The sequence below is a fragment of the Primulina huaijiensis genome, chromosome 2 (assembly GCF_012295235.1).
Source record: "Primulina huaijiensis isolate GDHJ02 chromosome 2, ASM1229523v2, whole genome shotgun sequence".
Classification (NCBI taxonomy): domain Eukaryota; kingdom Viridiplantae; phylum Streptophyta; class Magnoliopsida; order Lamiales; family Gesneriaceae; genus Primulina; species Primulina huaijiensis.
Genome location: NC_133307.1, coordinates 7,863,367 through 7,877,245, shown reverse-complemented (window position 1 = coordinate 7,877,245; position 13,879 = coordinate 7,863,367). Strand labels below are relative to the sequence as shown.

At 37.2% G+C, this 13,879-nt stretch overlaps 2 protein-coding genes across 5 annotated transcripts; both read left to right on the top strand.

The window, feature by feature from the left end:
- The first annotated feature begins 200 nt into the window (after nt 1-200).
- LOC140966486 (protein S-acyltransferase 21-like) lies at nt 201-6,398 on the top strand. 2 transcript variants are annotated; one of them, XM_073426761.1, is made up of 11 exons: nt 201-398; nt 565-615; nt 1,385-1,498; nt 1,583-1,703; nt 1,987-2,192; nt 3,389-3,457; nt 3,660-3,731; nt 3,836-3,964; nt 4,338-4,418; nt 4,563-4,769; nt 5,436-6,398. In XM_073426761.1, the coding sequence occupies exons 2-11, from the start codon at nt 571-573 to the stop codon at nt 6,327-6,329; spliced, it is 1,938 nt and encodes a 645-aa protein (XP_073282862.1). In that variant the 5' UTR covers nt 201-398; nt 565-570; the 3' UTR covers nt 6,330-6,398. The 2 variants fall into 2 exon arrangements, with proteins under 2 accessions (XP_073282862.1, XP_073282867.1); XM_073426766.1 differs by having other exon boundaries at nt 201-615; nt 3,660-3,728; nt 3,833-3,964.
- Nucleotides 6,399-7,142: 744 nt separating this feature from the next.
- On the top strand, nt 7,143-13,049 carry LOC140966466 (spliceosome-associated protein 130 A). 3 transcript variants are annotated; one of them, XR_012173369.1, is made up of 4 exons: nt 7,143-10,250; nt 11,342-11,833; nt 12,424-12,690; nt 12,806-13,049. XR_012173369.1 is itself a non-coding variant. In XM_073426743.1 (4 exons), exons 1-3 carry the CDS (start codon nt 7,245-7,247, stop codon nt 12,559-12,561), a joined length of 3,636 nt encoding a protein of 1,211 aa, XP_073282844.1. In that variant the 5' UTR covers nt 7,143-7,244; the 3' UTR covers nt 12,562-12,578; nt 12,806-13,049. The 3 variants fall into 3 exon arrangements, 2 of the variants coding, with proteins under 2 accessions (XP_073282844.1, XP_073282855.1); XM_073426743.1 differs by having other exon boundaries at nt 12,424-12,578; XM_073426754.1 differs by having other exon boundaries at nt 12,424-12,600.
- The last annotated feature ends 830 nt before the right edge of the window (nt 13,050-13,879 follow it).

The window sequence follows — 13,879 nt, the reverse complement described above, 5'->3', positions numbered from 1 at the left end:
ATTAAATATTTTGATACCATTTATATCTATTTCTTTAATTATTATAGGAGACAAAAATTAAATTTTTTTCCTGATTACTTTATTTAATTTAATATTAATTAATTTTTTCCTGATTACTTTATTTAATTTAATATTAATTAATTGTAATTATAATAAAACAGTAAATGCATATAACGAGAACTCAGAGGCTACGACTCACCAGTCACCAGCATCACTAACCTGAAAACAAGATTTGTCTGCTCTATTCTTCTTCTTCTTCTTCTTCTTCTTCAACTCAGCTCATTTTGATCGGCAAATCGAAATGTAGAAACCCTAAACCAAGAACATTGGTCTTCACAAAATTGGTTCTTAGCATCTGGGTCAGCATTGGATTCTCCAGAACCACTCCATTATCCTTGGTAGGTTCAATAGTCGTGCGAGTAATGGAGATAAAATTCGAGAACTCTATTGTTTAACGTGAACAGTCACCCGATTGCTCGTTGTGACGAAATTTTTTCTGCCGGAGATTTTTCAAATTTTGTGTTTTGAAGTGTGAATGGTGTTGATTTGTTCTTGGTTTTACAGTAATCGATGGCTAGGCGACATGGGTGGCAGCTGCCTGCTCACTCCTTTCAGGTTTAGATTTTCTCATCCTGTTTTTTGCTCTGCTGTGTTAAATTCTTACAATGTATGCATCTTGATTGTTGTTTGGCTCGTGGAATTTGGTTTCTTCTCGTGGGCGAACCAGCCGGGAGTTACTCGAGGACAGAGAGATTTAATTATTTGTTGGTAAAACTTACATGAAATTTGAGTTTTTTGAGGCGAAAGTTACATAAAATCGAATCTATCTGGATTCTGGACAGGTAGGGACCGATGCTCGTTCAATGGGTAGCCCTTGTCTTATCGACTTTTTTTCTGAAGCTTGTGATAGATGCTCCCTCGCTTGCTTTGTCCATATTCTTTAATGTTTGTCTTTTGCGATAGCGATAGTTTAATCATTGATTTTTCTTGAATACAACCAAAATAAAAGATTCCTGTGAAGATACCTTTTTAAATTTATGATGATTACTCTATATGGACATGTTTTCCGATTTAGTGATAAGTACAAGAATGCTTCGTCGCTTTCTTCTTCGATATTTTTGCTTTACAGTCTCCTTAAGTCAATACATAGGCACATGTACACTTGCCATTCAATTTTTCTCATCGGTTATATTCTTCAAGAGTTATATAAAAATTTGTTGCCTTCAGATTCTAGCACACAGTTGCTTTGGTTTGTAAAGCATTTATAACATTTTACCATTTACTTTTTATTTGATATTGTAAGGCAGTTCTGTATAATGATGTCATATCTCTTTCTAATTAAAATTTTTCACCCTTTTCTTCACGACTTTCTTTTTCAATCCAGGTTGTGGCTATAACAGTATTTTTCCTGTTATCTGTTGCATTCTTTGCATTCTTTGCTCCTTTTTTAGGAAAGGACATCTATGAGTACCTAGCCACAGGCATTTATTCCTTCCTGGTAAGTGTATTTGAGCTCTTATGTTGTTAGTTGTGTAAAATTATACTCTAACTGCTTCTTATCATACTTAATTGTTATACGTAGGCACTTTGTGTATTCATACTTTATGCAAGATGCACTGCTATCGATCCTGCCGATCCCGGAATTCTTATTGCTGCCGACAAGACATCAACTTATGGATCACACAATGGAACAGAGTTGACTGGTAAGTGATTACTGTTGAAATCATCTTAGTGGAACTTATCCTGAGTAGTGTCAAAACCCACCATGAAGACATGTGATCGAGCTCCAATGAATGCACCATCCATTGAATTGCTTGATCTTGTTTAATTAGCATATTGTGGTCCTTGAATGATGAGTTATTTACAACACATTTTCTTGAAAAATTAATTCTGGGCCTATCTCTTCACATTTTCTCCCTTCTTAACTACCAGGTTGTTGTTAGGTGTACGTTTCCTTCTGTTTGGTGATGGTTTTATATTGATTAGGTAATTTGTCTGCGGCTGAGGAGCTGAGTAAGGTAGGACATAAAAATGAAGGAAAATCTTACACAAAAGATAAAGGTTGCTGTGCAATACTTGGAGGTTGCCTCTGTGGCTGTCTTGTGAAGGAGGACTGTCGCAAGGATGAAGGCTATCTACAGGAAGAAAATGATGAGGAGGATGCTTTGTTCTGCACATTGTGCAATGCTGAGGTCTCTATCCATTTTTAAAAAAGATTCTCCTTATGCAGGAGTTCATTCAGGAGCCCATTGTAGAAATCAATTTTCTACCTGCGTTAAGATTTTGCAATACATTTGGATAGTATGACCTGTCCATGCCCCATGAAGGAAACCAGTCACCTCCTGTTAACACTTAAGGACAACATGAAATCGTCAGTTACTCCCCTATTCCTCCTTATATCCGAACCCTTCACTCCACAAGCTTTTCTTTGGCTTTACAAATAACACTAGAATAATCCGTTTCATTAAAATATTTGCTTTAATTACTTTGATTTATTTCAGTAGATAGCTGTTGCAGACACACAGAATTGTTCAACGGTTAACCTCCATTTAAAATATCATATGTGGGTTAGATTATGAATGTTATCTTTATCCGACCTGTAATAATCTGTTTTATTTTAAGCTGTTTCAATGTTGGTGTTGGGGCCCATTTGAGCTCGTTTTATTACTTAATCCAAGTTCGCTTTGCTTTTGCATTTATGATAGTGTAGCTGTATGCCCAAACTTTTGAACATTGAAATCTACAAAGTGAACACACGAAAATAAAAGTAAAATGAGAGGAAGGGGACTTATTGGTTTTACATATACATGTTATGATGAAAGTCTACTATCCAAAATACGAAGTTTAAAGAGTATTTGGAAGGAATCCTCAGCTTTTATGCTGGTACATGTAGATTACAAGGTGGATGGCCAGAATATCTAGTTCTATTTTTTTTTGGTCCTAATAATTAATGTAATCCTAAACTTAACTGTAACCAGTGGAGTTCTGGAGATTTAATGTATAATTTCTTATGTTTTAAGTGATAATTACCGCTGTCTTACTGCCTCACTTTAAAAAAATAATTGTGTATTCCAAGCTATTATTATATGCATGGCAATCATACCTTGTGGGTGAAAGTAAATTAATTAATTCATACTCGAAGTCTCAGTCCACCCAGTTGACCTTGTCACTTTGACCTCCAATCTTTCCAAGTGCCTGAAAGACATGCTGAAGCAGTTAGAAAGGTTTAATGCAGAATGTATAATTCAGAAGTTTTCCAATCCTGTTATCAATGTTTTATCTACTTGTGGTTCTTTGTTTGCTGTTTCCCTCCTTGAATGTAGTTTTTATCTGATAAAATAATGAAAGTTGACGGATCTGATATTTTTAGTTTTCTTTTAATTCTTAGGTGCGCAAGTTCAGTAAACACTGCAGAAGCTGTGACAAATGTGTCGATGGATTTGATCATCATTGCCGCGTAAGTCTGAACTTCACTCCAAGATTAGACATTCATATACACATATATACGTGCACCCAATAAATTTGGATATCAGAGAGATATTCCTCTATTGGAAGATTTTTTTCTTCATTGGGCAGTATTTTCTCGCAATCTGTTTTATATAACTGTCACCTTGGCATTTGGCATGGTTGAATGATGTTAGGACATTTATTGCTTGCAGTGGCTGAATAATTGTGTGGGTAGAAAGAACTACTTCACATTTGTGTGTCTGATGGCTGCAAGCCTTGTCTGGGTAAGCTTTTTACTGGATTCTTACTTGGTTGACTTGCTCAGGCATCAGTGTGCTGACAGACCCTTTTCTCGTCTCTTCTAATGCACGCTTTCCTTTGGTGTCAGCTTGTGTTTGGATGTGCTGCGGGCATCCTTGTCCTTGTCCGTTGTTTCGTTGATAGAAAAGCTACTGAAAATCAAATTATCAACAGGCTCGGGGATGGATTTTCTCGCCCACCATTTGCAACTGTAGTGGTATACCATTTTACATTTGTGCCCTCTGTAGATAGAATGTTCACCGAGATTGGCTGTGACATGATCTGGAAGATCGAAATTCATGTTTAAAAACTAAATCTGACTGGATTTCTATATCAAATTAAATTAGAAGATTGATTAATCTTAGAATTTTAGAAAGAGTCTTTTGTCTAGGGATTATGTATCCAGTGCCCTTCCTTGGACTAGCTGTTTTTCATATTTTTGCTTTGAGGGGAAGGTTGATTGTCTGGTTTTAAAGTTCTGATATCTCTAGTTTCCGGTGATTTGGATTTTCTTTGCCTGATAAAATGCATTGAATTCCAACTGGATTGTTTTTGACATTTAACTAATAGATTATAATTTTCTACCTCAGGCGATATGTACAGCTCTTTCTTTTCTTGCCACTGTGCCTTTGGGAGAGTTGTTCTTTTTCCACATCATTCTTATCCGAAAGGTGTGCTTTCAAGTCTACTTCCTTTTTTCTCTCCTTTTGTTTGCCCACAATTGTATTCTTCTATGTTTGTGTTTACATATAGGTACCATCTTTTGTGAGACCAAAACAGAAATTTCTAGAGCTATAACCATATTTGTTCGTCAGGGCCTCACAACATATGAGTATGTCGTTGCTATGAGGACACAAAGTGAACCTCCTGAGCTTTCCCAAGACGGAGGAGATCAACAAAGTCTGCCTTCTTCACCAACTAGTTCTGCTGTGACTGCCATTAGTGGAAGAAGCTCGGTTGGAAAGGGCTTGCAGTATAGAGGCGCTTGGTGTACACCACCTAGAATATTTATGGATCATCAGGTATTGATGGTTATTCATTCCTTTTAACTGCATGCTTATTTTTACTTGTCCGAAAAGAAGTTTATTTTGAAACTTACAGTCATTCATGTGGTAGTTTAATGCAAGGAATTCGATCCAGATCATGCTCGGTAGGCATGAAACTTTTTTTATATATATATAAGAAACCATATTAACCATTGTGGACTGAAAAATAGTTTACTTGTACCATTTGGCAACTGTAATTTTCAACTTTTTGTGTTGAGCCGTTTGATTCAAGCTTCGCAAATTTGTATTTGAACATTTATGTCTCCGAAACCTACGCATGGAATGACAAAATGCACCTCTCCATTGCATCTGAGTGTTTAAACACTCATTGCTGTACTGTACTTCTCGTTTCGTACTTCACAATACTTGTTTTCTTACAAATTGCTTAACCATTTGAAAGCATGTGAGTCCTGAAAAAAAAAAAAAGATTGTCGCGGAAATGATTTGCATTTTTTAATATCAAGTTATTAGGGTAATGCTAATGGTAGGAATTAGTGACGATGAGGAATCTGACATTATTACGTTTTGATTACATTTCTTGCCTCTAGTTCTTGTTTTCCAACTCGATTTTACGCGTGATATCTGTTAGCTCGTTGCCTTTTGAAATTTCAATATCATATTTTCTTGCATTCTACTTTCCAGGATGAAATCATTCATCATCTCGAGCCAGGACGGTTACCTTCCACAGTTGATCCTGATGCTCCACAATCCGAGAGGGGTAAAAGGGGTTTGCATCGTCCCATCAGAATCAGTGCATGGAAACTCGCAAAACTGGACTCAAACGAGGCAGTTAAAGCCGGTGCTAAGGCCAGAGCTTCATCATCCATTTTGCTCCCAGTAAACTCAAAACATCATCGTTATGATGCTGATCATTTATCTAGTGCCACAGCGAGCGGTAAAAGCAGCCCAATTAGCACAAGGCAAGGATATTACGAGGCAAGTAGTAAAGCTGGGATGTCAAGGTTATCTTCATCCAAGGGCTCTTATCCCCCGAGTGGAGCCAGCAGGGATGACATGGATACATGCTGTCCTAGTGTCAGTAACTTGAGCAGCCCACTTGCCTCGAATCTTGCTCCATCTCCACTGGTCGAGTGTGCTTCGAACCTTGACCATTTTAACCCCATCTATCAGTCTTCCACTTCTCAGTCCCCTCTGTCGGCTAGAACTATTCAAGAAAACGTAGCACGAGCTCCTTTGAGGAACAGCAATGTAAATCTTGCGGAAAACTCGAAATCCTCGGTATACTGGGACCCAGAACTGGGACGTTTCGTCTCTGCTACAAATCGTAATGTCGGTTCTTCCTCCCAAGGTCCCACAACAGAGCTTACTTACACCGGTCAGTCTATATTCTTCGGTGGTCCACTAGTGAACGAACCGATGAATCAAGGGACGAGGACTGGAAGCTCGAATTCGACGACTGCCCCCCAAAGAGGAGGTACTATCTCGAGTTACTATCAGCAGGGTAGATCTCAGCGGGGTGGCCAGCTTCCTGTATTTGTCCCGAGTGATTCTCAGCAAAACAAATTTTCTTCTTGATTTGGTTTCCGAGAGGAGTTAGTTTTGAGAGAGATTTAGATTTTCAATATGAATTTCTCATTATTATTTTTCTGCCTTCACTTTTTCTTTCTGGTTCACCTTGTGCTGTCTGAATATTTCACTCTCTTTTTCAAAAAAAGAATTAACCAACATTTAACGATCATGTGAACAAGTTGAATTTCTCAGCTTTCCAAAATCCAAACATTGTTCATAATATTTATTAAATATATGAATGTATGTATGTAGATCAATTATAAATGTACGATCATTCATTGTTCTTTTATTATTATGTAATATATATTTTAATGCATAATTTTTTTAATCTATTTGGATCCAAGAATTTAGATTTAAATAAAGGATTTAAAAATGAATGATAAATAATAATTTGGTTTTTAAAATTTAGTGTGAAACAAGTTTATTTATACATAAATACATTTNTTCCAGGGTTCGATCTGCGTGCATTGTAATAAAGAAAAAAGAATTTAGATTTAAATAAAGGATTTAAAAATGATAAATAATAATTTGGTATTTAAAATTTAGTGTGAAACAAGTTTATTTATACATAAATACATTTAAAATCCGTAGCTTTAAAATTATTAAAAAACATAACTAAAGTAGTTGTCATCTTTGTCCAAATGCATTCAATTACTCTAATTAATTTGTGTGAAATTTAAAGTTTTATTTATTTCTAAATTATTTTATTAGTATTTATAATAGTAAAACATAGCTTTTTATTTTAGAAAATAATTAAAAATAATCATAGAAATATCATGAAAATGATATAATTATTTAACTTCTAAAATGAAAAAATAAAAAGGAAGAAGGGTCGTTCAAATCTTAAAACCCTTCCCTCCTCCCGTTGACCCCAAAACCTAGGGTTTGTTAAACCCATCACTCCGGACTTCAACAATCACCATGTACCTGTACAGCCTAACCCTTCAACAAGCTACAGGAATAATCTGTGCCATCAATGGAAGCTTCTCTGGAGGGAAATCACAAGAAATTGTTGTGGCGCGTGGGAAAGTACTCGACCTCCTGCGGCCTGACGACAATGGTAAGCTACAGTCTCTTCTATCTGTTGAAATTTTTGGCGCTATTCGCTCTTTAGCTCAGTTTCGCCTCACTGGAGCGCAAAAAGATTACATTGTCGTTGGCTCTGATTCTGGTCGCATCGTAATCCTTGAATACAACAAAGAGAAGAACACATTTGATAAAATCCATCAAGAAACTTTTGGAAAGTCTGGGTGCCGTAGAATTGTCCCGGGTCAGTATGTGGCCATTGACCCTAAAGGTAGAGCTGTAATGATTGGTGCTTGTGAGAAGCAGAAGCTTGTTTATGTTTTGAATAGGGACACAGTAGCTAGATTGACTATCTCATCGCCTCTTGAGGCACATAAGAGCCACACTATTTGTTATTCCATTTGTGGGGTGGATTGTGGGTTTGAAAACCCAATTTTTGCTGCTATAGAATTGGACTATTCCGAGGCTGACCAGGACCCCACAGGTCAAGCGGCCAGCGAAGCGCAGAAGAATTTGACCTTTTATGAATTGGATTTGGGTCTTAACCATGTTTCGAGGAAATGGTCTGAACAGGTTGATAATGGTGCTAATATGCTTGTCACAGTGCCTGGTGGTGGGGATGGGCCGAGTGGTGTTCTTGTGTGTGCAGAAAATTTTGTCATATATAAGAATCAAGGGCATCCAGATGTCCGAGCAGTGATTCCGAGGCGTGAGGACTTACCGGCTGAGCGTGGGGTTTTGATTGTCTCAGCTGCTATGCATAAGCAGAAATCCATGTTTTTCTTCCTCTTGCAAACGGAGTATGGGGATATGTTTAAAGTGACATTGGACCATGAGAATGATAGAGTGAAAGAGTTGAAGATAAAATATTTTGATACTATTCCTGTCACATCATCTTTGTGCGTCTTGAAGTCAGGGTTTCTATTTGCTGCATCAGAGTTTGGGAACCATGCCTTGTATCAGTTTCAGGCGATAGGAGATGATCCAGATGTGGGGGCCTCATCAGCTACACTGATGGAAACAGAAGAAGGTTTCCAGCCTGTGTTTTTCCAGCCTAGAAAACTGAAGAATCTACTTAGGATAGACCAAATTGAGAGTCTGATGCCAATGATGGATATGAAAGTCAATAATCTATTTGAGGAAGAAACTCCTCAGATATTTTCACTTTGTGGGCGGGGTCCTCGTTCATCACTCCGTGTGTTGAGACCTGGTTTGGCTATTAGTGAAATGGCAGTATCACAGTTACCTGGTGTTCCAAGTGCTGTCTGGACTGTCAAAAAGAATGTCAACGATGAATTTGATGCCTATATTGTTGTTTCTTTTGCAAATGCCACTCTTGTGCTTTCCATTGGTGAGACTGTTGAAGAAGTAAGCGACAGTGGGTTTCTTGATACAACACCTTCTCTTGCTGTTTCTTTGATTGGCGACGATTCTTTGATGCAAGTGCATCCCAGTGGTATTAGGCATATCAGGGAAGATGGGCGTATTAATGAGTGGAGAACTCCAGGAAAGAGAACAATTGTTAAGGTTGGGTCTAACAGACTTCAGGTTGTCATTGCACTGAGTGGAGGGGAAATTATATATTTTGAAGTTGATATGACTGGTCAGTTGATGGAGGTTGAGAAGCATGAAATGTCAGGTGATGTTGCCTGTTTGGATATTTCTCCTATCCCTGAGGGAAGACAGAGATCACGCTTTCTTGCTGTTGGATCTTATGATAACACTATTCGCATTTTGTCTTTGGATCCTGATGACTGTATGCAAATACTAAGTCTGCATAGTGTTTCATCACCTCCGGAATCTCTCCTATTTCTTGAAGTTCAGGCTTCTACTGGAGGTGATGATGGGGCTGACCACCCTGCAAGCCTCTTTTTGAATGCTGGTCTACAAAATGGGGTTTTATTCAGGACAGTAGTAGATATGGTGACTGGACAGCTATCAGATGCCCGATCTCGGTTCTTAGGACTCAGAGCACCAAAGCTGTTTTCTATTATTGTGAGAGGACGGAGAGCTATGCTTTGCTTGTCAAGTAGACCTTGGCTAGGTTATATACACCAAGGACATTTCCTTCTCACACCATTGTCATATGAGACTCTCGAATACGCTGCTTCATTTTCATCAGATCAGTGTGCGGAAGGTGTTGTTGCTGTTGCTGGGGATGCATTAAGGATTTTTACTGTTGAAAGACTAGGAGAATCTTTTAATGAGACAGCTATACCTTTGAGGTATACTCCTAGGAAATTTGTAGTTCAACCCAAGAGGAAGCTGTTGGTAATAATTGAGAGCGATCAGGGAGCATTCACTGCAGAAGAGCGTGAAGCTGCAAAAAAGGAGTCCTTTGAGTCTTCCGGAGTGGGGGAAAATGGAAACATTGAGCAGATGGAGAATGGTGATGATGAGGAAAACAGTGATCCGCTTTCTGATGAGCAGTATGGTTATCCAAAAGCGGAGTCTGGAAAGTGGGTTTCTTGCATTAGAGTTCTGGATCCTAGGTCAGCTTTAACAACCTGTCTGCTAGAGCTTCAGAATAATGAAGCTGCGTTCAGCATGTGCTCTGTGAATTTCCACGATAAGGAGTATGGAACACTTTTGGCTGTTGGAACAGCAAAAGGTCTTCAATTTTGGCCCAAAAGATCCTTTGAGGCTGGATATATTCACATATATAGGCTTAAAGAAGATGGAAAAGTCCTTGAGCTTTTGCACAAGACACAAGTGGACGGTGTACCTCTTGCATTATGCCAATTCCAAGGAAGATTGCTTGCTGGGATTGGTCCTGTGCTTAGATTGTATGATTTGGGGAAAAGAAGGTTGCTTAGAAAGTGTGAGAATAAATTGTTCCCCAACACAATCACTTCCATCCAAACCTATCGGGATCGAATTTATGTCGGGGACATGCAAGAGGTATTTTCTTGATTGTATAGTTTCAAGCTTTCATTTTGAATTCCACAACTGATTTTCTGATGCTGAATCTATTGTTTCCTAATTTTGAGTTGGTCACTGTATATTCTTTTTATTTATTTGAGAAGTTCAATGTCAAATGTTTTCATGAAGAGTTATTAGCTTTGGAACTGTAGAACCTGATATATATTTACACAATTCAAAGTTCTTGTAACTGCTCTGTTTCTAGTAAGAGCTTGTCATATGAGCATGATTCACTGAATTATAGTTGAAACAACATTTGTTGAAAGGCTTAAAAAATATAATGCAGATGCAAGTTCTGTAAATGAACATTTTGCTTTACCTAATGATTTGGTTAGTTTTGGTTGGAGGGTTAGAACTGCTCTAGGACAAATACATGCTATATTTTGTATTGTAAAGATGAATCAAAGAACTTTAAAAGTAAGTCCAATTCTATCTTTTTTTCCCTTACGTGATAAAAAAATGTCTTTCCTTTGTCTTTGATATATTGTCAAATCAAGATTCAATACTAATCAAGCTGAATAAAGGAACCTATGGAAAGCAAAAAAATTCTGATACATCCAAGTAAAAAGATCGAAAATGACCTTTTTCTGTACTGTGTACATGGAATAAAAATCCACTGTACTAGTGTTCTACTGATCTTTCTTTGTTTGTAGGCATTGTTGTATGGTACAGTAAATCTACTGCATAATATTTCTATCTTACATTTTTTTCCTAAGATCACCAGTAGCTTAAACCTTTTTTCACCCAATAGAAGCTTTTTGTGTGTGTATGTAGGGTTGGGGTGGAAGGGATAGTTTTCATTTTGTTATCTGGAGTTCGACTGAGAATACCTATTAACGAGATACTGTTTTAAGATATGTTGTCCTGAATTTTGTCACGATGTAGTTTGTTACAATGTCTACCCTCATGTTGGGCGTGATTTTGGGCCTTAACATCTGGTGAACTGGTTCTGATTCCAAATCTAATTTTTTAAATATGCTAAGTTTGACCAGTATTATTAATGTTATTTTTTTCCAACCTCTTATTCTAAGTGTTTATGATCTGATCTGGGTCTGGTTCAAATTTTTCAGTCGTTTCACTACTGCAAGTACAGACGTGATGAAAATCAGTTATATGTATTTGCTGATGACACTGTTCCAAGGTGGCTTACTGCTGCTCAGCATATCGACTTCGACACTGTGGCTGGTGCAGACAAATTTGGAAATATCTACTTTGTCCGATTGCCACAGGATGTGTCAGATGAGATTGAAGAAGACCCCACTGGTGGTAAGATAAAGTGGGAGCAGGGGAAGTTGAATGGAGCACCGAACAAAGTAGAGGAAATAGTTCAATTTCATGTTGGTGATGTGGTCACTTGCTTGCAGAAAGCATCTCTGATTCCTGGAGGTGGAGAGTGCATCATCTATGGGACTGTAATGGGTGGTTTGGGGGCATTCCTTCCATTTACTTCACGTGATGATGTTGACTTCTTCTCTCATCTTGAGATGCACATGCGGCAGGAGCACCCACCTTTGTGTGGCAGAGATCATATTGCCTACAGATCATCCTATTTTCCCGTGAAGGTGGAGGTTCTTAATAGTGATTTATCCATGAAAATGTGCTATGAATTTACCCTTTTTTCCAATTTTTCTAATTTCCCTTAATTTATTTCTAATCCACGCAAAATGTACCCTTATGTCTTTGATTTTTGAGAAACGGTTGGTTGGAGGAAAATTGTTATTAGACACAGGTGTATGCAGAGATGAACTGTTTGATCTTAGAGCTATTGATGGAGCCGATTAACTAGAATAGGGCCATAGTGAGGAGGTTATAATTGGAAATGTAAAGTCCTCTATTTGGGTTTTTGGACTAATTAATGAAATGAGTCGCACTAGGCTCTGAGCTATGCACTTAGCTACCAACATCAGTGACATGCGTTTAGCTATACGACTGTTGAGCAACTAAATGTATCTGAAGTTGGATTCCAATCGTGCTAGCTAGTTGCAATATCTGAAGTGTTTTATTCTCTACTGTGTCTGCATTTTGTTTTTTCCTGTTATATCTCCGCCAGTTGATGAAAATGAAGATATGCAATTTTGAGGGATTGCATAGTTTGCATTTTGTTTTTTCATGATTATATCTCAGCTGACAGAATAAAGATGTGCAATTGCAGGATGTTATAGACGGAGATTTGTGCGAACAATTTCCAACCTTGCCCATGGATATGCAACGTAAAATTGCCGATGAGCTGGATAGAACTCCGGGGGAGATTTTAAAGAAACTGGAAGAAATAAGAAATAAAATCATCTGAGACCGAATGCATCAGTAGTAAAATTCTGGATCCCTTTTGATACAATTCTTGCCTTGATAACATTTTGCACATGTATGCTTTGCAAAACCCTGTGTCTTCTTTCCTGGCTCAGTTACTCGGTTTTGACAGGCATATTACTTGCTCTTATTAATGTTCTAGTTCAATGGTTCGAAATGTTTTAATGACACGATTTCATGTGAATTCTCGTTCCGTTGGGGAGTGAGTTGATCTTAAATGTACACAGGTCAATGTCTGTCTCTTCTCTCGAATGGCAAGAGTTGGATACAGTCACTGGGAGGCAACACGAAGAGCGGTCGACTACCATTAAAAGGGTCTCTCGTGGCTCAAATGTATGGTTAAAGTTTGTCAGATGGAACAAACATGAATTTTGTGCTTCAGATTTCCAGTTCCTGCCCCATAAATTCTGAGAATTCGTTGTACTTGTCATGTAGGCGAATTAGTGGTTCTATAAATTATCTTTATGTCTATTGAATTTAGTTTGTCAAAATTGTAGGTTCATTCCTAGGCTTTTGAAAGGGTTTGACCCTCGATCTGGCCTAGCAGCCAAAAATCAAGCTTCGAGTTGTGCTAAACCGAAGTGAGATTTTTGGGCAAAATAAAGAAGAATCAAAATCAAGTTGGTTTTGTCAGAGCTAATCTTGTTCTAATGGATTTAAAATCTTGAATAAAAATAGATTTAGTCAATTTCACTCGTCTTTCGTTTCAATTTTGGAGAATACAGACATCTCCAAATCATTGCATTATTTTTAGTGTAACTTTAATTTCAAACAATTAATTAGAACAATAATTTTATAAAAAAATTGATTAATTAAAATAGTAAATGAAATAAATAACTTGTAAATAAACAATATGTATTAACTACAAATTATTTAATATTCTTTAAAAAAAACTACATTTAAATATTGAATTATTTATTAAAATAATTATTATATTTTAAATTTATTTAATACACAATTAAGTAAAAAAAAATCCATACATAAATAATAAAAAAAATAGAAGGTATTAATTAAAAGGAAACAAAAAACAATAAACAATTAAAAAAAGTAATATTATAATGCTACGTAAAGAATGGCGTAGCTACAATTCCGCGCCAGGAATGGCATGGCGCTTTTTACCGTCCCAAACTTAGCATTGGGGATGGCGCAGGGTTGGAATGCCGACCATGTAAAGCCATCTTCAATGCTGCACCAAAATGGTCATTCAATTCTTCTAATGGACAAAATAGTGCAGCCCCCTTCGAAGGAGACCGGGTTTTTTTTTTTATTTGTATTTATTATAAATATTTATATTAAAAATT